This window comes from Lepidochelys olivacea (assembly GCF_965140295.1).
Source record: "Lepidochelys olivacea isolate rLepOli2 genome assembly, chromosome: 1".
NCBI classification, from domain to species: Eukaryota; Metazoa; Chordata; order Testudines; family Cheloniidae; genus Lepidochelys; species Lepidochelys olivacea.
The window spans coordinates 44,750,055-44,777,668 of NC_140411.1; the positions used below are offsets into that span (position 1 = coordinate 44,750,055).

A 27,614-nucleotide genomic window follows, 5' to 3' on the forward strand; every position below is an offset into this window, starting at 1 on the left:
GGCTGCATCCCAACCCCTAACCCTAAGCCCCCCCTGGAGCCAGAACCCAAACCCCCTCCTGCACCCCAAATCCCCTCCTGCACCCAAATCCCCAGCCCTGAGCCCCCTCCCAGAGCCAGCACTCCCACCCCCTCCTGCACCCCAACACTCTGCCCCAAACCTGACCCCCCTCCCAGAGCCAGCACCCTGTACCCCCTCCTGCACCCCAACAATCTGCCCCAGCCCAGAGCCCTCTCCTGCGCCCAAGCTCCCTCCCAGAGCCCACACCCCACACCCCTGCTCCAGGCTCAGCCCAGAGCCCCCTCCCACACTGCAAATCCCTTGGCCCCAGTCCAGAGCCTGCACCCCCTCCCGCACCCCAAACCCCTACCCCAGCCTGATAGGGGGAGAGCAAGTGATGGAGAGAAGGGGGGATTGAGTGAGTGGGGTTGGGATTAGGGGAAGGAGCAGGGTTGGGGGTTGAGGTTGTCCTTAAATTCAAAAAGTGATCTTGGGCTTAAAAAGGTTGGAGACCACTGCTCTAATATCCTGGGACTGACACGGCTACAACTACCCTGCATCTGACGAGTGTTCCCAGCTGCTTTTCAAAAGCAGGCAGGCAGGGCAGGTACTGCAGATGGCCCCTAGAGGAGGGTGTTCCAAACTCTGTGAGCCTCCATAGCAAATGTACAATCACACTTGCCTAACCATCGTAGCAGAACTCAATGATGGTAGCTGGTATCAAATCAAGAATAGCGTAAAGACAAGGCTCAAGGAAGTAATCTGTAACATAGCCAAGGCTTACACGGGCCAAGACTTTTACCAAAACGGGGCCATCTCAAAAATCAAGTCTGCCATATTACATATAGGCCGCTCGTTTTCCGCGGGTGGTGCAGAAAGTACCGCAGGACGGGCGGAATGTTGTAACGGCTCAGTCCTGTGAGAACATCCATTGAATTCTACATGAGCAGCAACTGGTGCCAAAGCCCTGAAGGGGAGTTGCAGTATCAGACCTTCTGGGCAGAAGTTGCTAATGCAGAACAGGTAAAACATAAGGGATATATAGATTTTCATAAAATGTTTCTCTCCAGTTTTGTCTTGATGGGACTGAGGCATGTTTTATGTCCCACTCTCTAAGCAGGTGGGCATGGGGTCCAATGTATTCTCACATATGGCTGAAATTTTGTCTCTTTACCAAGTATAGCACCAACGCCCTAGGCAACCTCAGGTATGGGACATGTATATTATTTCCTAAATGTAGGCAGCTTGAAGCTAAGGCAATAATTCTATTTGATTGGCCTGGACCAAGACTAAATTAAATGAGCACAGACCAGAACAAAACAGAAACAGTGGAGATGTTTATCCTTTCCCACCATTTGCACAACTAGCATCAGAATAGACTGTGATAAACTATAAAGGGAAATACAGCATTGATTTTTGAAGTGAGAACTATTTTCCCCCACAACCTTTGAACAGAAAAACTTTACTGGGTATATCACTAAAATCAGTTTCCCCCCATGCACTACTGAATTTTATTCAGTTGTGGACAAATGTGCTGATGCCACATTCTGTGCCCAATTCAAGAATAGCGGGCATGTGCTAAAACTCCAGCAATCAATGAACATGCTCATTGACTTTCCGATTCAGTTCAGTTAGTTACTGTAGCCATACAGAGAATCCAATCAATGCCTTACATCTTTTTGTAATCTTTAGTTAAAACTATTAATTCTTTTTATTTTTAAAATGAGTCACCATAGGAGGTATGGTGCAAGGTATGATGGGACATGAGACAAGCTTTAGGAATTGGCACTGTCCTGAGGCTCTACCACAGAGCAGCGCCACCCAAGGGCGAGGCAGGGGGAAATGCTCAAATAAGTATTTTAAAATAAACCATCACCTTTAATGCTTCAAATCTGGTCACAGAAATCTCCTTATGTCCCATCTATGCTACAGTTATGGTGGTGACTATGGGCTGATTACAACAGAGTTCCATTTTGTAGTATAGCTTAGGACATTGTGTTACTAAAGCCTTGGATAGTTCAAGGCTTCAGCATATTAGTTTCCCCATCTGCACTACAAAATGAAGCCATGTTGTAAATAGGTCCGTTAGAGATATAGATGGGGCTTAAGAAAGAGGGAATTATATGGGCTACCAACAAATGCGAACAGCTGCTACTGCCAGAAGTCTGTGTGAGCATTGCCAAACAAATAAAATAGTTATCACAGGTGGAGTTGCACTTCAATTTCCTCAACAAAACACATTATGAAGTAATGAATTCAACTAGGTTAATTAAATGAACAAAATTTGCACTTCTATCTAGCCTCAAAGCACTGTACAAACATTTAATGAACGAATTCTCACAACACTGGAAATCAATATTCTAAGGAGCAAGGCCCACTTTTCGGAAGTGGCCTCTGAAAAGCAAACTCTTGGTGTCTAATTTGAGCACCCAAAATTTGAAAGAGACACAGTTCAAGGCCACTTCTGAAAATTCAGGCCCAAGTGACACACAGAGTCACGGTGTAATGTTGGGTATGCACCTAGAAGCTCTCGTCTTCTGAACCCATGTTCAACTCACTAGATTAAACTGCTTCTCCGTAGCTAACTTGACCAAGATCATGCTACCAATCTGTGACAGGCCCTGTAATACAAATGTGGTCTCCTGCACCTAAAAGTTGTTGAACCAACCAATATAATGATTGGATAGACTACAGGATGGTTTATGTGCTGATGTTCTGTATTGCCATCTGGTAAAAGATTTTTCCATAAAGTAATTTTGATCAACACAGACTATTCACTGCCATTGTGTGTGTGGATTTGGAAGTACAGTAAACGAACTCATAATCCCACTGTCAGATTTGCAAGATCATGTTTTTTTATTTTAGACCTTATGATTTTTAAAGCACGTACAAGTAAAATATTCATTACAAAATTCTGCTTGTTAAAATTTTTGAACTGGTCTATGTCAAAGCATGATCCCAGGACAGAGGTATAAGTGACTTTTTACAGCATGTGATACATAGCACAATAAATAAAGTAGCCTGTCTGTTTGCATGGGATCCTACAAATGAAGATTGTTTTCTCCGCCTTAGCCACATGCAGTATTTGTTGAATGTTTTTTCTTTAATCAGCTGCATCTGACATTAAAGTGTGTTTTATTAAAGAGAAAGTCTAGAGGCATTAGCTCCTTCCAAGCCCGGAAAAGAAAGGGCAAAGCAATGTTTTTCAAGTTCACTAGTTCAGAGTGAGATCCCTGAGAACTAGAAAAGGGACACTAAGTCAAGTTTTCCTACAGGGAAACATGTTCGTTAAAGAGGTTACAGGCAAGCTGTTGAAAAGGATCAGACGACAGATAGATAAAGCAAACAAGCTAGTCAGGGTTGCTCCTCTTGAAGAACATAAGTGCTATTACCACGAAAAAACAAAACATTTACCAACATTGTCTGCTTATGTGCAAAAAACCCAAAAATATGAAGATACAGAAGGGAGTAAATATATTCATGTGGCAGGAAAGTTATGTAGAGATTAGAATACATTGTGTGAGCAGCCCCTTTGTCAAAATGGAAAAGACTTTCACAGTAGGTATAGGGAAAACTACAGAGATAAAGCCAGGCTGAAGCATGTTAAAGTGTCCAAACAGTTTGAATCAGTGCAACTGTGCATTTAGTCAAGGTGTTAAGAATGCTAGAGTTCATCACTACAGTGCTTCTGCGATTTTGTGCCAAGCCCCCAATTACTGGGATGTCCACTGTGCTTGAATGATACACAAATACCAAGGACTGCAGTAAGTTATGCTTTGGGCAGCACTCTCCTCCCTCCTTTACTAGTCATATTATGGGTCACGGTGGGATTCTGCAAAATGCCAGGACCCGGCCCTGAAAGCTGGAATAAAGTATGAAGGAGACCACACTTGGTCCATGGTCTTCCATTTGTGTAGATCTGAATGGACTGCATAGAAGATCCTTAAAGCCTTGAGTACAACCTGAATAAGAACTCAGACCATCACCAAGCTTTAGACAAGTTACCATTAGAGTGAGCAACTATCCACTTTGAAAATAAGAATCTGAATAATTTAATAGAAATCCCATGGGTTTATCTTCCATGGGTAGCTCTACTGCCTATGCTATACTTGTTCTGTGGAGTGAGGCCTCTGGCATCCAATAGGGCCAACCCCACACTTTCCACAAACATTCACTTTAAAAAAAAAAAAAAGAAAGAAAGAAAAACCTACACAAATACATGGAATTTCTTCAGATTATTTATGGCACTTTTCATAAGAGAATAGTGGATAAGCCTTGGTGTCCTGGCCTCATTCCCTCTCTTGATAAAACAGCTGCGGGGTCTTTTGTTAAGTCCATAATGGATGCGCAGTTGTTAGAATGTACCAGTGTCAGAGTAATGAGTTATCTCAGAGCTTTACAGATGTGTGTACCACTGTCAGTGTGAGATACAAAGGCCTTTGAAAACTGCTACAAAAAGGATACATCATAGCCATTTCTTACAATTCTTTCTACCATGCATTATTCTGTGCAGTTAAAGCAGTAGCTTAACTCCTGCTTTAATTTTAGTCTTTCATCTGAAACACTCATTTACATTAGGATGACTGTTCTGTGGAAAACACAGGGATAGGCAGCTTGGTGGAAGGTCTGCTTTTGCATATTTTTCTTTGTAAATGGACATGCTAGTCTTCAGGCTGTTACCCCCCTCGATTTAGGTCACTTGTAATTGGACGTGTGAGGAAAACACACAAGCTCAGCGTTGCTTAATTTCTTAGTATGCTGATTTCGCAGTTGTCCTACAAAACAGAACAGTTGGGTATTTAAAATGGTAATAAAAAAGACAGCGCCACAATAATTAACTTCCACTCCCATAACCCAAGCTCTTTTCATACTACACCTTCCACCCAAGGCCACTTTAAAATTAAACCCAGCCTCTCATGACAGAAAGCATTTCCTTTACAGATTCTTCAAAGTGGAATTTTTGAGTAACAAAAAAGGACATTACATTTCAGTCACACTCAGTTCATCTATCATTATTCTATACACAGCCAAAGTATGACACCTCCCCCCCCGCAAAAAAAAAATCATACTCCACTTCTTAGATCTAAAATCCTTATTAGCAACTTCCGAAATCGGAACACAGCCTTGACAGACTCCAGCTGCAGTTGCTCCATGACAGATGAAGTAGGACCTGCCAGAGCACCCTTCCAGTACCTGGGACAAGTTAAAGTGTGCATGCTGAATTGGTCTATGCACCAACCCACAGGACCAGAGACCAAAAAAAGAATAGATCCAGGGCTCTCTATCCTGCAGTATATTATGAGCATTTCCTGTTGGAGCAGCATTTCTACTAGCAACAGAAAGGCCCACCCTCTTGAATACTGTAAGATAGTAGAATTAAAATCCTTTCCCCTGCTCCTCCTGGAAAACTTCTGCACAGCTCTTCATACCACCAGTTCCCTTAATTCCTTCTCTAACCTTCCTGAAGGACACTGCATGGCCCCACCAGGCTAACTGGCTAGCTCACAGGAGTGGTGCCAAGGTTTATGCTGGAGCTTACTGTGCCATGTTCTGCTTACTTCATCACAGGTCCCATGTGCTTTGGGCAGTTTTGGCATAAATCTACATGGTGAGAGAAGAAAGAGAGACAGCTGCCTCCCTCCATGGGCTTCTTTAACTAGTGACTCTGGAGGCTGAGCTGGCAGGTTTTCAAAAGGGCTATTTGGGCTGAGCAAGAAGCCTCTGTTCAAAACAGCCTAATAAAATTCTATTCATCTGCTCATTTGAGGAGAGTAATTTTTGTTTTGGACAGGAAAGTAAAAGATTAGTCTTCACCACAAGAATAGTCAAGCAGATTTTGTGCTTGAGCATGTAATTTTTAATTATATTTCAAGGTTGACTTAAGATGCCTACCCCAAGATCTAAAATACAGTGGGACATATTTATTCCTTCTGTTCCAAAAGGCGCCCCTTCAACAACAAAAGGCCAAGAAGAATTGGTAACAGGATGATTTTAGCATCACCAAAAGGAAACAGGTTTGCTCCATGACAGCCGTAACAGTACACATGTATTTAAAGATCCTGAGTAAAAAATATCATCCCACAATATTTTGCAAAACAGAAGAGATTAGTAAACTACAAACTTTAGAGTCTGTTACCTCTCAGCAATAACTATGAAAAGCAACATATGTGGCACGCCACCATAAAAGCTGATAGTAAAAACAGTACAAAGTGATATACGTACCCTGGCTATTTTCGAAGTCTCCATTTTGCAAATGTAATAAGAAACAAGGTTAATACCAGAGATCATCTGTAATGGGAAACCACAAGTCTAAGATGACATAGCAAATGGGGCTGGCCAGTAAGGCACAAAAGCCTTCCTTTGCACATTGGTGTCTTACAGGTTTGCAGCAAACAAACTCAACCAATGTCTGAAATGGGAAAAAATCGGCAGTCTTACTGTTTATATAGAAGGATTTTTTTTTCCTTTTACTGAAAAGTGATGGACATAAGGAAGGTGTTTGTGCGATAAAAAGATTCTGACAAACCTTCATTTACACACCAAGTTCTATTTTGTGATGTGGTGAGTGAAATGGGCAGCTGATTTATACTCTGGCTACATGCAGGCAGACACGGTCATATTTTTCTAGACAGCTTTGCCAATGCAATTTGATCATGACCTGCACTGCCCTTGTTATTACAGTCCTGGATCTCATTTGGGGCAGAGAGAGACTGCCAACTGTGGCAAGGTGTGTGGGGTGTGCTGGCAATTTTAATAAAAGAGACTTTAGGAATTAGGATGAGACTAAACTCATTTTCACTTATAGCCAAAAGGGATTTGAACCCAGAAGTGCAAAGCCAGTGGCATTAACCTACTATACCACCTAGGGAGTTTAATACCTTGGCTTGTAATGTTTATACCTCTACTTAAGAGCTGGCACTCACATTTCTTCTGCTACTGTTTTCAAACCTAATTCCCCTCCTGACCTGGGCAATAGAAACAATTCAGAAAGCGTTGCAAATGACAAGAGACTGAGACAAAGCCTCTTAATTCAGTGGAAGTTAACATGAAAGGCAATCTAGGGACACATTTTATTTTACCTCTGTGAGAAACACAGTATGTTCCTTCTTACCAAACCTCCCTGTTAACTAAAGTACAGTTATGTCCCAAGGCTTGTATTCTTCTAGATGAAGCTGTTAAGTGGCTTCCCAAAGTAAGTGGCTTCAAAGGGACTGTGCTCCAAATGCCATGACCCCTTTAAAGCCAGCTGGTTTGTAAACCTGGCTCTTTCCCCAGTGCTCCCTACTCATGGGCCAACAGCACAGGGTTTTGGCTGTCCCCCCACAATCATCCAAAACAGACTGTCTGCAAATTTAGGATAAGAGGGATTGTGTCATCTTGTAAAGTTAGTCTCATTAAAGGGGACTCTCACTAATAATTGAAACTTATTGAAATGAAAGACTAATACAAAAGTACTTAGATTTCTCGTGAGAGGATGGTCTAGAATGATAATACTTAGTCCTGCCATGAATGAAGGGGACTAGATGACCTCTCAAGGTCCCTTCCAGTCCTATGAGTCTATGTTGGAATTCTGTTAAAAGTCAGCAATTTTGTTTGAAAACTATGCAAATCACTAAATACTGCTCCTAGAACTTTCCCTTCTGCCACTGTAACCCAGAGAATCTTATGCAGTTGCAAACTCCATGGCAGGTCTAATAGCTAAACAGTCTGAGGAGAACATGACCATTGTTCAGCTATTAGCAATGTGCTAGTTTAATAAAACCTCTCAATTTTTAATCCTTTGCACTGGTGCCCAAGTTACAAATCTTGCCACAATTCAACATTTTAAAAACTGTACACATGAATCAGTTTCAATTGTTCTGTCAATACAATAATCCTCTAGGTTGACAAAAGTTGGCCAATCTATTATATTTTAAACAATAAAGGAATAGGAAATATAATAATATTCAGCATAAGATTTAACATTCTTATAGCTTCATTTGCTGATAGCATAACCATTTAGGCTTTTTTACATTTCCTAAATCTGATCCCATTTTAAGGAGCAAGAACAATTCAAGCAAATACAAATAAAAACAGAGTCATGTTACAGGCAGCAATAGTCAAGGACAAGAAGGCAATTGATTTGACAAATTTAAGGCCAGCTATTTATAGTTTGAAATATACTGTACTTTTTCATGGCACTTAAAACACCAAAAGTTAGCAGTGAGAGACAAAATTAAATAGGAGTATACAGATTTAAACTGTATACTATATATACACACACACAACTTGTTTCTAAAATAGAATGTTTGTCAAGTTTTTCCTGCCCAGCTACAATTAGTTCTGAAAGACCATTTGTGTTTGGCTGCCATGCACACATCTTACGGTAATGTCATTGTTTTACTCACTCTAGAGCAAACTGTGACTTGTTAAATCCAAAACAGACCACTCCTTAATTGGTTAAGTCACTAAGGATCATTGAATGCCCCAACGTTTTTTCCTTAAATACAGCTAAATTCAATTATTTCTCAAGAGAACAGCAAACACTTTCCTTAACAATTAGCATGCTGTTCTATTCTACAAAGCTCACTATTATACAAATCAGATTTTGGTCATGCAGCAACAGACCATCCTCACAATAATCTGTCTTGTATTTCAGTCAGTCTAGAAAAAAAAGAAGCACTGTTCAATGTTTCACTAACAGGTCATCCTTGCCACTCCATACTCCAAGCTGACAACAGCAGGCTCGGCTTTTGACAACTCCTCCATGTATTCACTGTAGCGATTGTCTGCTGTGTTGCTGCCCTCTATAGTTCGAATGGAGTCATTCATAGGTAACAGAGGCGTCTCCTTCTTAAAGCACGGAGAATTTCTAAGTGCTGGTGAAACAGGATAGACAGACTGCAATGGTTCCTTAGTGAGGAGTTCTTCTGGTTGCCGGTTTCTTTGTTTCATTTTCTGAAATATAACAGGATCTATTAAAATTATTGTTCCTAGTACCCAGCATTTCCTGGGATAAAAATAAAAATTAGAAGCCAAGCTAATTAGACGACTTTCAACAGACTTGTCCAAAGCCACATCCTGACTGGTTGGTTTGGCCTTTTGAGCAATATCGTATCATATCATATAACAGTACACCAACTCCCAGCTACGCAAAGTGGAGTTTTCAAAGTAGCTAGAGACACCGATTGTGTAAAAATCCTGTTAAGTACCTAATGTATAACAAAAACTAAAACAAACCAACCATTCCTCAACATTCAACCCAAGAATCTGGCCACATAAGAAAGCCAAAACATTCCCTTTCAAAGCAGAGTATAATAAATTAAAATGGGTCAAGATTCAGTTGTGAATTTCCATGCAACTGTAGATAATTACTAAAAAACAATCAAGATGTTAGGAGAGAAAATATTTGAGATAATCTAAAATCTTGATATTCTAAAACATTAATTTACAGGCTTTAAAAAGGAGGTTTCAGATTACTTAATCTGGATCTGTGACATTATGACAGGATTAGCCTAACAGAATCCTTATGTTAAAAAACTTTGCTTCCCGAAGTATCATACATAGGAGGAGAGAAACTTCAATTTGGCATTCCAAGATTTTTGCTACAAACAGCAACACTGATTTGTTCATTTGAGAACTTTGGATGGTTAATGACATTTTAATTTCAAGTTTTCAGCATCTTAATTGATCACTATGAAAGAGTTTAGTAAAATATACTTAATCAATCAATCCTAAACCCTGCTTCACAAGTTTTTGCTAGAATAAGTGACAATACTTAGCTACAATAGACTTGCCAGATAACAATTTAAAGGGCTGCACAAACAGCGACCTTGTGGTGGTCACGCTATGGGCATGTTGTGGCCTGTGGTAGGCTGACCCATCTCCAGTTGGATCTATTCTAGTCCTTACAAATCCTGGCCATATTTTGAAGAGACATCTTTCCCCGCACCCCAACTCCCCAATCTTCAGGTTACTGTAATGGTGGATATGGTGGAACTAAAGAAGAAAAGGACCAACAAAAGGCAGGGGTTGAGCATGAGTTAGATTACCCAGTTGGAAGATCAGGAGAGAATGGTGGAGAGAGGAGGGAGGAAAAGCACCTGTGTCATATTAACAATGGCTTAGGTAACTAAAAGATTTCTGTTCTCCTTGGTTGAGATTATAGAGAAAGGATGCACAATTGTAAGGATGTGTGATTAGTCATACAGTACTATCTATCAGGGAGAGAATTTAACCAGTATTAAATGAACTGCTCTTCTGGTGTGAGGTTTTTCCTGCTACCAAAGGACAATACACAGTACAACAGGAGGATAGAATCATTTCAGTTTAAGAGCAAAATGTTTGGAGCCTATGTAATCTTGTATGTCTACCCAATGCAGCCCCCTCCCCCCCCCCACACACACACTAAAACCAATGCAAACTAAACTTTACTTTAAAAAAGCTACACATAATAAGTGCTGCGTCATATAAGGCTGTTATCAGTTTCATTGTTGTAGCATTATGAAAATGAATTTGTCCTTCAGGTTAGAGCTCAGAGTAAGTTTATTTCTTATTTACAATACTCACAGCTTCCAGTTCTTTAAAGTCTTTCTCCAGTTGCTTATTTTGTTCACTCATGGTCATGATGAGATTAAACACAGATTGCCTAGGGTGCATACTTCGGTCAAACTGATGGTACATATTTCTCCAAAACCTGTGTGTACCAAAACACAAAACTGTTTTAACAAGCCGGTCTAACAATAGAAGTGAAGCAAATATAATGTACCTAATGAAACTTACTTAAAATTGAAGGACACTGTGTTAGGCTCCAAGAGGACAAGTTTCTGAGAAAAATCTCGATTGTATAGAGGATTAAGATACTTCTTTTGTTCATCCAGAAGGAATGGCCATAAGGAATAAGTTTTCTCTTTCAATCTTAAGGTAAGCAGAAATAAGGTCAAGACAGCTTTCAGAGTAACAGCCATGTTAGTCTGTCTTCGCAAAAAGAAAAGGAGTACTTGTGGCACCTTAGAGACTAACCAATTTATTTGAGCATGAGCTTTCGTGAGCTACAGCTCACTTCATCGGATGCATCGATGCATCGAAAGCTCATGCTCAAATAAGTTGGTTAGTCTCTAAGGTGCCACAAGTACTCCTTTTCTTTTTGCCAAGGTCAAGACAGTAACTGTGGGTGAAAAGTAGTAATACTAGTCTCAGTCTTACAGTTCACTTCAGTCAAAACAATAAATCCCAACTAGATAGTTGCTTTTCACCTCCACAATTGCCAGAAATGCAGTCATGAATTTAGAATGAGACAGACTATCCAGTTCTTCTATCCATCCATCTTGTGAATTTATAAAACTCCCTTTCACCCAGGTAGCCAAGCACCAAATATTCTTGGGATAATGGAAATTCTGAAACAGTTCTCACGTCACCAACTACTTCAAGAACATTTAACTTATTGTATACAATATAGGTAATAAATCTGAGACTGATTATTGTAGCCACCACCACATTCTCTATGAGACTTATAGTAACAAGATATCTCATTACAGGATGTAATCTTCCCCACTTTTTAAAGAAGACTTAATATAAGGCTCCTTGGACCTCTCTCCAGTCCCTGTGTCATACATCTTGAGCTCAATGACACCTATACCTCAGTTTTAGCCATATCCCAGGAATAAACAAAAATACTAATTTTATTATTGGGTTTAGAGCTAAATAGTGCTTTAGGAAACAATGCTTTGCATAGTTGCAAGAAATGACTCTGAAAGGGGGAAAAAAAACTTGGGCACTTCAGATCACTGGACAATATAGTTATAAATGTTCAGGGAGGAATAATTCTGAAGTAGAAGGAGAATGGGCTCTGACTTAAGTTTTTACCCCTCATTAACTTAAATCATTTTGGAAAAAAATGCTGGGGGTGGGAAGTCTGAAAATACCTTCATTTTTCCCTTTATGAAATATGGGTACATGCGTTTTTCCTTTCAAAATTGGAAAGAGGGTCTCAGACGTGTGAGAATCATTGGTGCTTTCCAATGCAGTTCAGCTACTTTTCCCCCCATTATAGATCATGTCTAGTTGCTTTTATTGAGAGTCCCAGCTGAAGATTTATACACGTTCTTAGTTTACTGGAGTAAATGAAGAACATTTGCAATTAGTCAGCTTACTTTAGTTCTTCTCGCTCTTTTTGGCAGTTTCCAAGGAAGTTTCCAAATTGGCACGAATGGACGTGTTCATGGATCTGAAGGAGAAAAGCTTCATTGTATTCAAAGGCTTGTGGAAACTGCTCTGTGAGATGCCACACACCTTCTAAAAACTGAGTGAACACGGGAGAGATTTCCTTGGGGTCACCATCCAATTGACCACATCTACAAAAAGTTCCACAAAGACGTCAGAGAAATCCAGAAATTGTTTTTAAATGTGAACAAGCTTTTTAAAAACAAAAAACAAAAAAAACCACCCACTGACAAAATCTTCTGCATTTATTTTGACTGGACAGTCAGGAAATACATTCATTTCAATAAGGTACATGTTTATGACCTATAGGGCAACTCCACCCCAGATAAGTCATGATGTGGAAGGGCACTCCAGGACAAAACACCATGTTTCATGGACCTATCTGGCTAGAATAGCAGAGCCACAAAAGAGACAATTTTGTTTTCAATTTTTAATTTAATTAATGGGCTCAGCTTATGCAGCTCAAGAGAAACTGGTCGGGTTTTAGAGGAAAAATGGTGTCAAATTTGGCTTCTAAATCCATGTTGAGATAATCCTTCCTCTTCATCCTGAGTTTTCAGCATCACATAATAGACATACAATTATATTTGTAGTAAATAATATACAACAGAAGGCTAGTTAAGTAACTCTTTAATATCTGGTATTGCGATGGGCCTCAGTGCTACACATTCAGAATCTACCAACTTGAAATAATTGGTAGTCTCCCCACAGTCTCTGTCAGAGCAGATAGGGTATGTCTGCACTGCATCTAGGAGCAAGCATCCCAGTCCAGGTCCAGCAACTTCTGCAAGTGGGGCTCGTGCTAGTATGCTAAAAATAGCTATGTAGATGGTGCTTTGACATTGTGGCTTGGGCTCTGAAGCCTAGGGGTAGGTGGGGGGGCTTCAGAGCATGAGCTTCAGCCCAAGCCACAACATCAAAGCACCATCTATGCCGCTATATTTAGTGTGCTAGCACAAGTCAGTGGACAGGCTCACTCCCATATGCAGTGTAGCCATACCAGAGGTTTCCTAGGTGAACTACCATTGCTGGCAGGACTTTGCTCCAAAAGACCAAGAATAAAAAAAGACCAAAAAGAATTGGGAATTTACAGACCTGATAATAAATTATTAAATGCATATGGAGCTTATCAATGGAACATCTGACAATTAACAGCAATTATTTAAGTGGTATTTTCAAATTCATTAATATATTTTTCAAGAAAAAAATACATTCCAACAAACTCATCAGCTTCCTGAGCCTACAGCACAACTTAGTTTCATATATTCTGAATGGCTGAAGAAAAGTTATGAATCAGTGCTGCAGTCTCTAAACACACATATGCAGCTCCAAGCCGTCAAACTCAATGAGTTAGATGCCCAATGACTACAGGATTAACAGTTCTAGGGCAACAAAAGTGAGGATCAGACACCACAGCGATGGACACCTATAAGAGCCTCAGTTGCTAACTTTTATCTGTTTTCTCTATTGTCATCCAATTCTTGGTAGCCCTGAAGTTTATATTTGCGATATGGAAACAAATTATCCCATGGGCATTTGAGTAAGCACCACGTAACAAAACACACAGCTTGTTGCAGAGCTGGCTTACTCAGAGGCACAAAATCCTTGCAACGCTGCAGCAGAATTTAAGTATTAGAGGTTCCATTAAAAAAATATATGTGTATCAATGAAACAGTGATGCAGAATACTGAGCCCTGTTTAGTCGCATATGCACAACTCAGTTGACTGTGTGATACCATTGCACGAACTGGCAAATCTGTACAATTCTACTTTAGCTGAAAAATGTTGTTTACCTGTCAGAAAATTTGTGTCCAAAAGAGATCCAGTCCTTCTCTATCAAAACCTAGAAGAGAGAGGCATCAGATGTAAAGAAATTATGAACTTCTAGATCTGTGCATTTATCCTGACAGATCAACTATCTATAGGTTTTGTTTTTATTTGTTTTATTTATTCACTGTGTGTTACTGCACTTTACACCACTTTGCATTTCTTTTGGTTTCTTGGCATAGTCTTCAACACTTTCAAGGACCCTCGCAAAGGACAGCTGAATGAATACATTTGTAACAATTCTGAAAACTTGGTTTCCATTTTTTTAAAAAGTTTCATTGTTAGTCGACTCAACTGTCTGCCTGATAATCATAGTGGCTATGTTAAACCAACTTCACTTTTTAGAGTAAAATAGAGCCCCATTAATTCACATAAGTGACTGGCAGACAGACGGTTAATAGCTGATGTTTGCAAATTAGTGAGTAGGTGAACAAAAATGCAAGATGCATGCATTACCATATGTACTTTGTCAACGGTAGTTTAATTTATAATACATAACAGTATCATAGTAAAATATAATTTAGTACATTTTGTATAATAAAATCTTGGTAACGTTAGGAATATAGGGACTGCCCGATCAGATCAGACTGACATCCTGCCTGAGAGTGGCCAATACCAAGTACTTCAATGGGGGGTGGAGAGGAGAGAGGGGAAATCACTAAATCCTATAATTATGCTTTATGAAATAATATGCCCATAGCAGAAGTTCCTCCCTGGCCCCAAGCATTTATCCGTAGTTTTATATCCCCTACCTTTTCATCCTTACTGACTATGGATGTTCTCATTAGCCATACAAATAGCTAATCCTTTTTTCTGAATCTGACTAAACTCTTGGCCTCAATGATATTTGTGGCTGTGAGTGCCACGTTACTCACTCATGTTCTACTAATTTTAAAAGTTGCCTTTTAAAATTCACTGCATCTCCTGTATTGAGAACATGTAAGTAGGAGTGCCTGATTTTCCTACTCTTTTTGAATATACCTATTTTATCCCATCTTATTCATCTCCTCTCTAAACTAGGATGTCCATATCTTCTCATTCATACTGTAGTCTCTCCATGCACCTAATCATGGGTCACTCTCTTTCTAAATCTTTTCTATTTCATCTTTTTTGGGAAAGAGTGACCAGAACTGAACAGTGTTCCGAGTCATCACATACTAGTATCTGCCATAAAATCTTTGCTGAGAGATCCCAACAATTTTTGGTCCAGATTATAAAGCATGAGATTTAGGGTGCGTGGATTAGCAAATTACTACTATAGTTTAAGTACTTTAGAACTGTAACATTTCATAGGCAATGCTTTAGAATCCTGGTGACTATAACCTCAATCCTGGGATATTTATCTTACCTGCAGGTGTCTAAGGAGCTCTATAGTACTGCTGTTTATAAATTAGGTTCCATACATAATTAGTCTAAATACACACTTTGCTGTTCATGGACTGTTTTGATTAAGGGTATACATCTCTTTTTTAGAAATACATTAAACTATATGGAAAAGAACAAAGATTTCTGTGCATCAATCTAATCATTTTTGTTTTGTTACAAAAGGCATCAGTTTATGCTGTTACGCTGCACGCTTAGGATGCTTAGATTTAGGGTGTGAGAATAAAAAACCATCTAGTTGTATGAGTAGATGCTTACCATGAAGCCTTTGATGGTTCTGTAATACGAATCCAACAAGAGAGATCCAAGGGAACAAACTTGGGAAGTCCTGTCCCATCCATCAGAGCAATGAACTAGCACAGTTGCATTTTCAACTGCTATTGCCTGTAAAGTGGAAAACAAAGCCTAGCAATGTGTGTTCCAAAAAGAGGTAAATTCCTAGGTAAATTCAAAACCTCATTTTATTCCAAACCTACATCACAGCCCATTTTTAACGGCAGCACTTGAAGCTCATCTGGCAATACACACAGAAATTATTGTATGTGTGAAAACATGCTGCAGTCAGTTAAAGCTGGGATCTCCCCTATGCAATGCTATAATGCTCCCCATAAAGATCACAAGATCCAGAGTTTCCTGCTTGCCCACTGAAGGGGCAAGAACTATTAATGTGATTTCTCATTTTATTTTCCACCTTCCACCGCTTCCAAGAAGTTAAAGTACCCAGAAGCATCTACAGTTTCAATGGACTGCTAGGAAAAAGCCTGACTACACATCCCAGAAATCGAAAGCAAATAAGGACTACTCAGCTTTTTTTTTTTTTTAAATCCTCTGTCTACTCCACCCCTCAAGAATACGGAGGCATGTGGAGCAACTAGCTTGGACTCAGGGCTTGTCTACACTACAAGTTACGTTGCTCAGAGGTATGAATAAGCCACCCCCCTGAGTGATGTAAGTTACACCCACATAACTGCCAGTGTGGACAGTGTTATGTCAATGGGAAACCTTCTCCTGGTGCCATAACTACCACATCTCGCGGAGGTGGTTTTATTAGGCCAACGGGAGAGCTCTCTCCCATTGGCATAGTGTCTTCACCAAAGGCATACAGCTGCACCACTGTAGTACTTCTAGTGTAATCTAGCCCTCAGTCAAATAGGAATTTATGCCTCATTCATCTAATCATTTGCAGGTCACGTTTAAGAGAGATGCCAGCATTCTAACCTCTAAATAGCCCCAAGCCTCAAGTACTATTTCAGCTAGTAGAAAGTTCTGAGACAAGAATTAGTGCTTCACAAAATACAAAAAAGTATTTTCTACTTTTTATGAGCCTCATGTATGTGTGATTGTGCCAGATCCACATGCACTGAGACATGTCTTTCCACAGAGCTCTATCAGCAGCATCCCACAGCATAAATATAGGTTTCCAACATGCCAAAAAAAGTACACACTTCGTGAATTCATCCATAGATGAAGTCGTGCATGTTAGATTCAGCAGATAATAAATAAAACAGCATACAGTAAAGAATGCCTCTAGGTGACAAAGACTGCAAGGCGTAAACACCTCAGAAAAGCACCAGGTACATTAAGAGCCCCAGCACACTGACATCCCTACTTAGAGGTTGATATCCCTCTTAAAATGTGACCTGCAAATCTTCAGATGTTAAAGAGAGTAGCGTACATATAGATTTGTTCTAATGAACAAGGGCACTGAGCATACAACCACTTCAACCTACCCTTTCCCTGCCCACTAATTCAGGTCCCCCAAAGTCACATTCAATCAGCTATCTATTCCTGTGTCACACTAACATGTTGTTCTGTGACAAAGGTATCACAGAACATCACTTGTAGCAGCCTATAAATGAGTCAGGGTTTTAATTATTATATGACGTGGATTTGCAGAGATTTTATATCTCAAGAGATATAACAAAAGTAGCTGGTTTAAAGCTGCAAACCACACCATGTAATAAAAAAAGTTGCTTACCCTATCCCTATAGGTCAGCGCCAGTACAGTTCTTTGATAGCTGTGTATCAGAGTATGTTGGGGGGCACTCTGAATAGGAACTGGCTGATTTGACTCTGAAAAGACTTGAACTAAAAGGAAAGAAAGAAGTAAAGTTAGAGTTGTGGGACTGGTCCCCTGCTCACCCCTACTACGTGGAACACTCAGAACATTTAGCTTCCTGCATCCCCATATTCATATATTTGCAGGTCAGGTGATTTCTAAACTACGGCTACCTAGCATAAAACTTGGGTAACCTAACATCCTTTCTTCACACTGGTAGGTGGGCAGCCTTCAAAGAAACCTAAAATATTCGGAGGCACATCTGTTCTCTCGAAACGTACAGAAACATGTTCTGTTTGCACGATGATGTACTTGGTGTGTAGTTATTTCTAACATAATTAAGATTAATAATGAAGCAAAACATCAACCACTGAGACTATAGCAGCAGCAGCCATCCCCAGTTTATACCTGATAGAATGGTGACAGGCAGAACCATACTTTTCAATCACCATCCCTCCCCCAGAGAAAGAAGGAGCATATGAATTACTTTGGCTAAGATGATAGCAGCATCCAATATAGCTTTGATATGACGCAGCCAGCCAGAGTTCTCCAAACCAGACAAGAAACTGTTGACAGACAAAGCTTTTGTACCACTAACTGAAATAGAAAGAAAAAAGCCATTAAAACTTTCTATGGAGCTGTAGCTCTCTAGGTGGAGAAAAATAAAATAATTACAGGATAGGCTGATAATCCCCAGAGTTTAAAAATCTATTTGAATTATTCTCCTCTTTTGGTAAAAGTCTAAGATTCCGAATGTTTCAGAAATGCAAACGAGAGTAATAAATATAATTTTTCATCTAAAATAGATCTTGCAGATAGCTGATCATGAGTTACAGAAGTGAAGAGATACTAAGTCACCAGTGTGGTCAAAATGTAATGACAACATTCAAGGAAATAGGATTAGTGGCTCCCAATAGGAAGAGCTACCTAACCTAACAGAGGAAGGACAGCACAAGATAAACACGCCACAATCCCAACAGCCTATCAAAAATATTTACCCAGGGAATAAATCACATAACCAGACAATGTTTACGGTTTTGAACAGTTATAAATGATTACTCCAGTAAATCACTTTATTTAAATAATAAAGTAGATGTAGTGCTTGAATAGTGCAACGAACTGACGACCTTGGACAGTGAAGCCCTTTGTGTATCTGCAGAACAGATGCACTGCCGCTTCCTCATTGTAAGCTCCTCCATATTGCCTCACTAATGTACCTCAGATGTGATACTGGTGGCAGTGGGGGAGGGAAATTAAGGGGAAATCATTAATAGGAGAGGGTAGTTCACCCTCAAATCATTCTAATTTCTCTTCTGTCTTCCGAGAGTATCAAATGGGTGCTTCATTGCTATTGAACGTGAAGGGCTATTGTTTTTTTTTGTGATGTGGACAATTGTCAGTCCGCAAGAAACAGGACTTAGGACATCAAGTAAATCGTAAGACGGTAATAACTTTTTGCCTGTAATTCACTTTGAATCACATACATTACTCTGACTGCCAACCAACCAATCTGGCTTGAACCAGGTCATGTAAATCAAAATAGTTCTGCACTGTTGATACTAGCTGATTGAGAGGTCTGGCCATCAAAAAAGATGAAACAGTTACCCACGTGGCTACCACAAGATCACATGACCATGTGAGTTGAGAGAATTTTTAGCAGAGAGCGAGTGAAGATGTAGCACAGTTAGTGCAAAATAAATCCTTTTAGAACTGGTCTCTGATTTCTGAGTGTGAAAGTAAGTGTAGGTACATTTTATAGCACTCAGATGTCAGAGTATTTTATTTGTGAGTACAGTCAAGAATTGCAACATTTATGTCCTATTGAAAAATCAGGGGTAATACATGCATGTTATAAACCCCAATGGTTTTCTCCCGTAAACCATCTGACATGCTAACAGAATTTTCCCACTTCCACCCAAGACACATTACATGTTAAGGAAAATAGTTTAAGACAAATGACTGAGAATTCATAAGAACTCATTGCCAAGGAATTGTGATTAAAACTGGCACCTACCCCGCAGAAGTCCATAACAGACATTACATTCACTGCTGTCGGTAACAAAGTTTGGAAGTTCCTCGGTGTTTTGCATAGACTAACATTAATAGACCAATGACATGAGATGGTCACTTATCCTATTTTTAATCATACTCTGTTACCCGACAGAACAAAAAACATACCTTCTAAAAGTTTCTGCAGGCTGGATCTCATGACGTGAATGTTTTCAATTCCAACAAACTGGAATCTAATGTTAGCATAGTTGTCTTCATTTTCATAGCCTTTACCTGCTGCTCTGTTTGCCATTGCATTAAGCTTAGTGGAAGAAAACGCAAATATTTAAAACCAGGAGTTAAAAACTAAATTGTACAATCAAAATATAGATTAAGTAACCAAGCATCTTCATCAGGACACTCGGTTAAAAAACAAAACTAGCACACATATACCAAACATCCTTCTGGATATCAGATTTGTGGCAGACTAATCTGAAAGGATTACTCTGACATGAGAATGACAACATGGGGGGGGGGGGATGATATGATACATAGAAGACTATGAAAAGTAAAAACAATCAGATCATGTTGAGAGCTGACAAATCTGAATTAATACTCCTAATTCTCCTTTCCCCAAATCATAATTGCTTATTTGAAAGATGCCACATCGTAATTAGCCTAAAAGAAAAAAGTTAGTACTATGAAGTGTTAGGATACCTGAGGTGTGTAATTTGAAGGGGAAAAAAGATCAGTGTAATATGATATCTACAAAATTATGAGGTACAAAAACAAATCCAACTGGGCTGGCTCCATTTCACTCAACAAGTGAGCACTTTTTTTGGAGGCTTCCCTCTTGTGCTACAGAATCTAATGTTTTACAATTAAAGTTGAATCTTCTAGTCCTTATGATCACATAAATTTAAAAATAAGAACTTCCGAGTGGAACCAACAAATGTATCTGCCAAAGTCTGCAACAATGGCTCCAGTAAGTATCAGCTGCACCACTCTCCTCAGTGTAGTCCTAATGCTGAACTTTAAGAGCTGATCAGATATGATTAACTATTTTATTGTTAACCAAAATACATAAAAAAGAGAGGCGACCTACAGTCTACTTTAAGCAACGTCTCATTTTGATAACAGATATGGGTGGAGTTTGCTTATAAGCAGAGTTTAGGAAATAATCACCACTTGATATGCCCACCCCTTAATCTGATTAGTGACCAAAGAAGTATAGATGTACTAATGTGAAATTGCTTACTGAAATGTGGTATCTAAACAAACTCTAGGGCTTGAACACTGTCCTGCAGATGCTCTAAGTTTTACAATTTCTGTCTCTTAATTTCTCCATGCTCCATTAAGGCATACTCACTATAATTCTACCGGTGTGCGCTTGGTTTGTTTGGGTTTTTAAAAACAGCCCTCCAGCTCCACATCCAATGCTATTATAAAGTTCAGATCCAGGTTACACATTTCATCCCAGTTAGATAGTTAAAAGAAGTTTTAAAACTCAGGGTCTAAAAAAATGGGTGCCCAAATTTGACTCCTAAATCTATGTTTAGGCAGCTAAATAAGTAGCCTAATTTTCACAAGTGCTGAACACTCAACAGCTCTCATTGACTTCAATGGGAGCTATGAGTGCTCAGCACCTTTTAAAACAACAACATTTATTGCTTGAATATGGAGTCTTGCACTGTAGGCACCCATTTTTAAAAATCTTCACCCAAGTTCCTAGGTGAAATGTATGTTTCGTTTTGGTTAGCTGCCTGAATAAGAAGAGTTACCAAACTCATCTCACATAGATCATGATCATCATATGAAACAGTAATACTTTTGGTCATCGACTGGGACAATTCTGAATCAATGATCTAGAGCAGGGGTTCTCAATCTCTCTCTTTCTGAGGCCCTCCCAATCTGCTATAAAAACTCCATGGCCCACCTGTGCCACAACTGTTTTTCTGCATATCCCGTAGATTAAAAGCCAGTGTCGGCATTAGGGGGTAGCAAGCAGGGCAATTGCCCAGGCACGCCACAGGGGGCCCCGCAAAGCTAAAATGCTCAGGCTTTGGCTTCAGCCCTGCATAGCAGGGCTTGGGCTTTCTGCCCTGGGCCCCAGCAACTCTAATGCCGGCCCTACCCTCTGGTTTATTTTGGCGGCCCCCCTGAAACCTGCTTGCAGATCCTCTAGGGGCCTCAGAACCCTGACTAAGAACCGATGCTGTAGAGATTAAATAGCATGATACAGCATACACCCAACACCTGAGCCACATAGTGCCCCCAATGGCACTTCCGTATGTATAAAGTGATCAAGTAAAAGGTATTTAAGATGAACCCTAAGCTGCAACCCTGACAAAGGTACATACCTTAGGTCGAGTGTCCATGACATACATGCAGTGACGAGCGGGGTTGGCTATACTGATTGCATGCAGCATATTTTCATCCTCCAGACACCTGGCACTGAAACCTGAGAGAGGTTGACTGCATCTGCAAATGGCAGCCTAGTACAGAAAACAAAGAATCGGATAGCAACAGTATATTAAGTAACACCTCTAAAAAAATGCTTCAGATGTGTATTCTATAGAGCTGAAACAGAGTAAATTATTTTATTTGGCAGCCTATGAAGTGAAAGATAAGCTGAAGAACTAAAGCAAAGATGCTCTAACTTTTTACATGAAAGTACACTTTTATAGTAGACCTTAAATTTAAGTCCCTGACTGCTGTTCATGGACTTCGAAGATCACATGGCACTTTGATAATGTAAAGGTTTACCAAATTTTGGAAGTAAGCCCAAAGATCTTAGACATCTGTTTACTTCTTGAAAAAAATTAAGTTTAACACACACCCCCATTTTTCTTAAAATAAATGCCTGTCTCGTGTGTACACTCTCAGGATGTTTTCTATTGAATTATTCTCTCCCTAAATACAAGATGAATCCACAATCATTTTGTTCTCTTCTACAGATCGCTCAGTCTCCAGCCTGGCCAATATAAAAACTGTAGTTCTCTCTTTGACAGCACTGTTTTTTGAGGGGTGTATCACATATTCCATAACAGGTAACACCCACAAATACATCCACTCTGTGGATACAACTGGCAGTTGCCTGTGTGTAGCTTTACAATACTGGCCCTTCAGAAACTGCTGAACTCACGGGAGCAGTTGACATAACTGCTATTCCCTCGGATATATATCAGGATTGAGATTGACTGCTGCTGCTCCATACAAACAACGCTCCTCTATGGAGTTCCACAGGACTTGATTTTCTCTCTTCCTGCCCTTCCTCCCTCTTTAACAAAATATTTCCATGGTTCACAGCATTTTGGAACAAAAAGATTTTATTTTTGACTTTCCAAAAAGTACAAAAAACACAGAGGATCTGATCATCAGCTAATCTTAAAGGCCCTATTTTTGAACTTTTAAGAGATTCAAATGACTAGTGAAGAATTTTACAGTTGGCTAAGTATGACCTAAGCATCTCATTAGCCATCAGCAGTGTCAGAGATTAAGGAACTAGGATTGTTTTATTAACCTGGGTTATTATACTTACCTCCCTATCTTTCCTGGACCAATGGCATCTGTTGAGAAATAGTTTTAGCCTACTTGTGCTGAAAGGAAATCAGACTGTACCTCTTTATCTCTGTGATAATATGATAACACTGGGAATCTTCCTTTGCTTCTAAATTTGGAGCTACCAACGATTACGGGCTTGCTTGCAGTTCTGGGAACATAAAGTTCTCTGGGATAGGATTCACAAATCTGCAGGACAAAATAAATGTACAATGTAAGTGTTTCATTTACAGACTACATCAAATCTGGTGCAAGATTTCTTACAGTGGACTGCTGTCCTTGCATGAATCATGACAGCTTTGTGGATAAGAAGGTGGTTATAGCAGGGCTAGATGACACAGAGGAAACACACTTGCACCTGTCATACAGAAATATGCCCATAATCCTTCCTAATGTACACACACCAGAAGTGATACATGGATTAAAGGGTACGAAAAAATGATGAAATCAAAATCATACACTGTGGAAGGGGACTGAGACACCAGTGTACAGTCTATCAAAATGAGACCACAGAGAATAATTCCACAGCAGTAGTATAGAAAGATCACACCCCTTGCACCTATCCCCAACTTCACTTATGCAAGGGTAGGCTTCTCCCTCACTGAACAACAGGATTTCCATGGCTTACCCTTAAAATAGGACTGTCGTTGAGGGAAAATGAGAAAGAAACCATGCTATCCAAAGACTATCGGAAAGTCAAAAAAAACGAACGGGGAGGGAGAGAGTCATAAGTAGGCTCTCCCATCTTCCGCATCCTTTCACTTTATGCAGCAAACTCATGACTCAAAGGGTATGTGGTTTGCAAGGCATTGCAGATAGTGTGTTGGCCTGGAATCTGAGGTTATAAAATCAAATAGGCATAAAAATAAACACGTTTCCTCCACTGCAACAGATTCTCTAGTATCCTTTACCTCATAATCACGATTAGCATCTGACAACTGCCAGTTAGAGTTTGGCACTCCCATCCGCTTGTATTCTTCTGCAAGGTCAATGAGTTGCCAGCCTTGCAGCCGCTTAGACTCATTTTGTTTTGGATTGTAAGAGAAGGCATACAATTCATCGTAACTTGCTAAAGGAAACAAGAAAACAAGATATTATGCATGGAATCAGATCCTAGTGTCATTATTGTCAGAAAAAGGGCAGGAATAGTTGAATTCATCGTCTGACGATTATCTTTGTAGTTCTGTGACAGGGCAAGATATTTTATAAATATTCGTGGTGGATAAACTTTTCAAAAATGCTTAGGTCACTTTCAAAAGCACCAAAGTGGCTTAGTGTAATATTTTACTTGGTATGTAACTTCCGCCCCAAAGAGTTTACAATCTGAAGTCACACAAGTTAACTGACAAAGAACGATGAATGGACATCAGCACAGGTAAGTGTGGTGGAACGTAGGTTTCAGTATTTTCTACAGAATAGGGAGGTTCCTAGCCATAAATCAACTGGGACATCTTCAAGGTTTGAGGGGCAACATTTAGAGTAGCACAAAGTTAGGAGCGGATCAGAAATAAAGCAGGGGTCTCAAACTCCATTTACCTTAGTGCCAGTCCTCAAATCCTTCCAGCGGGCCAATAATGTCACTCATGCCGCCCAGAACCCGCCCCCCAGAACTCCGCCGCCCACCTGCCTAAGGCTCTGGGGTGGGGGAGGCGGTCTGGGGTAGGGGTGCGGGCTCTGGGAGGGAGTTTGGGTGCTGGGTGCAGGCTCTGGGCTGGGACAGGGGGTGGGGGTGCAGAAGGGGTGAGAGGTTGGGCTCTGGAGGGAGTTTGGGTGGGGGGGGTGCAGACTCGGGAGGGGGTTGGAGGGTGTGGTGATTACCTGGGGCTCTAAGGTAGGGTGGGCTGGGGGGGCCTCCGTGAGCTGCTGCTACCCCAGGCACCACCCCTGCAGCTTCCCATTGGCCACAGGGGCACTGGGGCAAGGACAGCACGCGGAGGCACAGCCCCGCCCTGGGCCACAGGGAAGGGCCAGCAGACACGTGAAGTGAGCAGGCAGACGCCGCTCAGCTCCACTGCGTTGCCGGAGCCCTGGGCCATGTAAATAGCCTGGGGGGATGAGGGGGAGTGCCCGGGGGTGGCAGGTGGGGCCAAGGGCCACAATACTGCTGGAGCCCCGCAGGCCACATTAGGGAGGTTTGTAGGCGGCAGATTGCCCGCAGGCCGGGAGTTTGAGACCCCTGGAGATAAACGGTAGTCAGTAGAAAGCTTAGTAGGAGCTCAAAGAATGGGAAGAATTTTAAAAGATGAGGGCAGAAATGAATGCAGGTCCAAAATTGTGGCAATCTTACATTTTCTAGTGGAACAAGACAAAATTTTCCTAACGATTGATCTGATATACAGTTTATATGTTAGATTTAATATTTAGAACTGTTGTAAACAACAAAATACAGAAGAAGTTTTTTGGACAGATCAGATATGAAGATGACAAAAACCAGTTATAAACCTACAAGGATCACTACTGTGTTATTCTCAAAATTTCAGCATTCATTTTCAAAGTGTTTGTTACTAGTTTCATAAAGCTTCACTATGTAGTGAAGGAGCGGGGTTGGGGGCCTGGGGGCCAGTATGCACACGCATGCTGCGGCTCCTGGAAACAGCGGTATGTCAGCCCTCCGGCTCCTACGTTTAGGGGCAGCCAAGGGGTTCTGCGTGCAGCTCCCATTGGCGGGAACTGTGGCCAATGGGAGCTGCAGGGCTGGCACCTGCATACTGCCCTGTCCGCAGAGCCGTCTGGCCACGCAGGAACTGGAAGGGGGACATGCCGCTGCTTCCGGGAGCTGCTTGAGGTAAACACCGCCCAGAGCCTGCACCCCTGAGCCACCCCAGCACTGATCCCCCTTCCTGCCCTCTGAACCCCTCGATCCCAGCCCAGAGCACCCTCCTGCACCCCAAATCCCTCATCCCCAGCCCCACCCCAAAGTCTGTACTGTTTTACACTGCTGAAGATATTACTAGGGTACAGGCTTGGGGGCTGGAGGAATTGGTTAGAATCTCCCTCTGTATAATCCATGAATGGTTTAGAGAGCATTCATGCAACTCAGCTGGGTGTGTCTCTTCACAAGTTGATAGCTGAGCGATCACAGCACCTGGACGGGTTTGCTGCTTATCACTGGCATAACATTGTGAAAGACAGCCCAGGCTGAAAAGTTTAAGGGGACTCAGTGGTCCCACAGTCTAGGTTATACCCCGAGGGATGTGACAACCAGCAGTGACTTTTATAAATGCAGTTTCACAATCACTTAAGATCTCACCTTCTCCCATACCCGTATGTCAGCACACTCAAAACTACAGAATAACAGTTACCAAAACTATGCACAACAGATAAATGGCTTTCTGTGTTTATGCTGCTCAATTTCAGAGACTTTATAGAAGCCTCACATTTAATAACAGAAATAGCACAAAGCCCAGAGTTGTTTTGCAGAATGGTGGCACAAACATACACTGCAAGGTCTTGTGCACTTGAAAGTCATACCTGGTTTTGACAGTTGCAGCAACGAGTTGTAAATGTCATGACAATCCCTTTCTCTGGGAACAATAAAGTGAACTACCCTGAAGTTCTTGCACTGGATCACAAGAGGGCAGCCTGAAGTAGTCAAGGCAAGTTTCTCCACTGCAGCGATATGATGATGTAGTATCTATGGCACACAAGAATTCATAATTCAAGTCTTACTGTAAGATGTTAATCAATAGCACTTTAAAATATACTCTTGAAAAGAGAAAGTAATTGTTAAACATAACTGAACAAGCTAGTCAAAAATCCTAATACAATAGGTTTAATTTGTTAAAGAAATCCCTGACCTATTGTGGTCAACCTATCCTAACCATTTATTTGAAATTATGCTCCTTCTCTTCCCCTAAACTTCAAAGGATTACCAGTATGTCACAAACTTCAAGTGAATCTCTTTCTTCACACATAGTGCAAAGGTAAATCTTCAAAAAGGCAGGCACTTTCTATAAAGCTCCGTTGGCTGAAAAGCTGTATCCATTTAGGTGTTGGGAAGATATGCAGTTGGTTGCTTTCCATGTCTGGGAGTGCTCTTAAGTTCAAAGCATCAAACATTTTTCCATAGGAAAATTTCATTTTTGCCACACACACACACAAAAAAAAATCAATTTTCTGTCATGAAAATCAAAATGAGGGTTCCTCAGCTCCCTGTCTAGAAGGCTTTTGTCAATTTTGCTTTCCTTCTGTAGGCTGTGAAATTGACACAATTTTACAGGAGGGCTGCTCAGGTTGGTACTGAGGGAGAGACACAAAGGCTGAGCACCCTGCTCTTTGACAAGAGCCTTTCAGGCCTGCTGTCAGTTTCATTTTCTGCCAGATTATTCCAGGCCAGCAGCTGTGAAGGCTAAAAAGTTTTGGTTCTCCAGAAACAGAATTTTTCTTGAAACCCGTTTTTGTGAAAAAAAATATAGCATTTCACCCCAGGTCAGGAGGAAAACATGGAATCTTTTGCAGGAAGGGATTTCCTCAAACTTCAGTTTTAAGGAGTTGGACCACTACTTAATATGCAGAAGATGGACTTTCTATTGAAGAATGTGGAGGTTACCTTACATTTATGCCTATAACTGTAGTTTATGTTAGTGCTCTTTAC

The 27,614-nt window shown here is 40.7% G+C and overlaps 1 protein-coding gene across 2 annotated transcripts in view; it reads right to left on the reverse strand.

The window, feature by feature from the left end:
* Positions 1 to 2,873: 2,873 nt before the first annotated feature.
* MTMR6 (myotubularin related protein 6) overlaps positions 2,874 to 27,614 on the reverse strand; it is a 35,370-nt gene continuing 10,629 nt past the window's right edge. The window contains exons 3-15 of one of the 2 annotated variants that reach the window (XR_014714257.1): positions 26,492 to 26,654; positions 23,932 to 24,089; positions 23,081 to 23,209; positions 21,820 to 21,954; positions 19,649 to 19,781; positions 17,958 to 18,067; positions 15,670 to 15,795; positions 13,995 to 14,044; positions 12,132 to 12,332; positions 10,762 to 10,896; positions 10,549 to 10,675; positions 6,223 to 8,937; positions 2,874 to 4,775 (exon numbers count right to left, since the gene is read on the reverse strand). Coding sequence is in view for 1 of the 2 variants with exons in the window: in XM_084649247.1 (XP_084505373.1) it covers positions 8,677 to 8,937; positions 10,549 to 10,675; positions 10,762 to 10,896; positions 12,132 to 12,332; positions 13,995 to 14,044; positions 15,670 to 15,795; positions 17,958 to 18,067; positions 19,649 to 19,781; positions 21,820 to 21,954; positions 23,081 to 23,209; positions 23,932 to 24,089; positions 26,492 to 26,654 (1,728 nt within the window). In the remaining variant the exon portion in view is untranslated. Of the gene's footprint in view, positions 4,776 to 5,834; positions 8,938 to 10,548; positions 10,676 to 10,761; positions 10,897 to 12,131; positions 12,333 to 13,994; positions 14,045 to 15,669; positions 15,796 to 17,957; positions 18,068 to 19,648; positions 19,782 to 21,819; positions 21,955 to 23,080; positions 23,210 to 23,931; positions 24,090 to 26,491; positions 26,655 to 27,614 lie in introns of those variants that run through there. The other variant, XM_084649247.1, reaches the window with a different exon arrangement.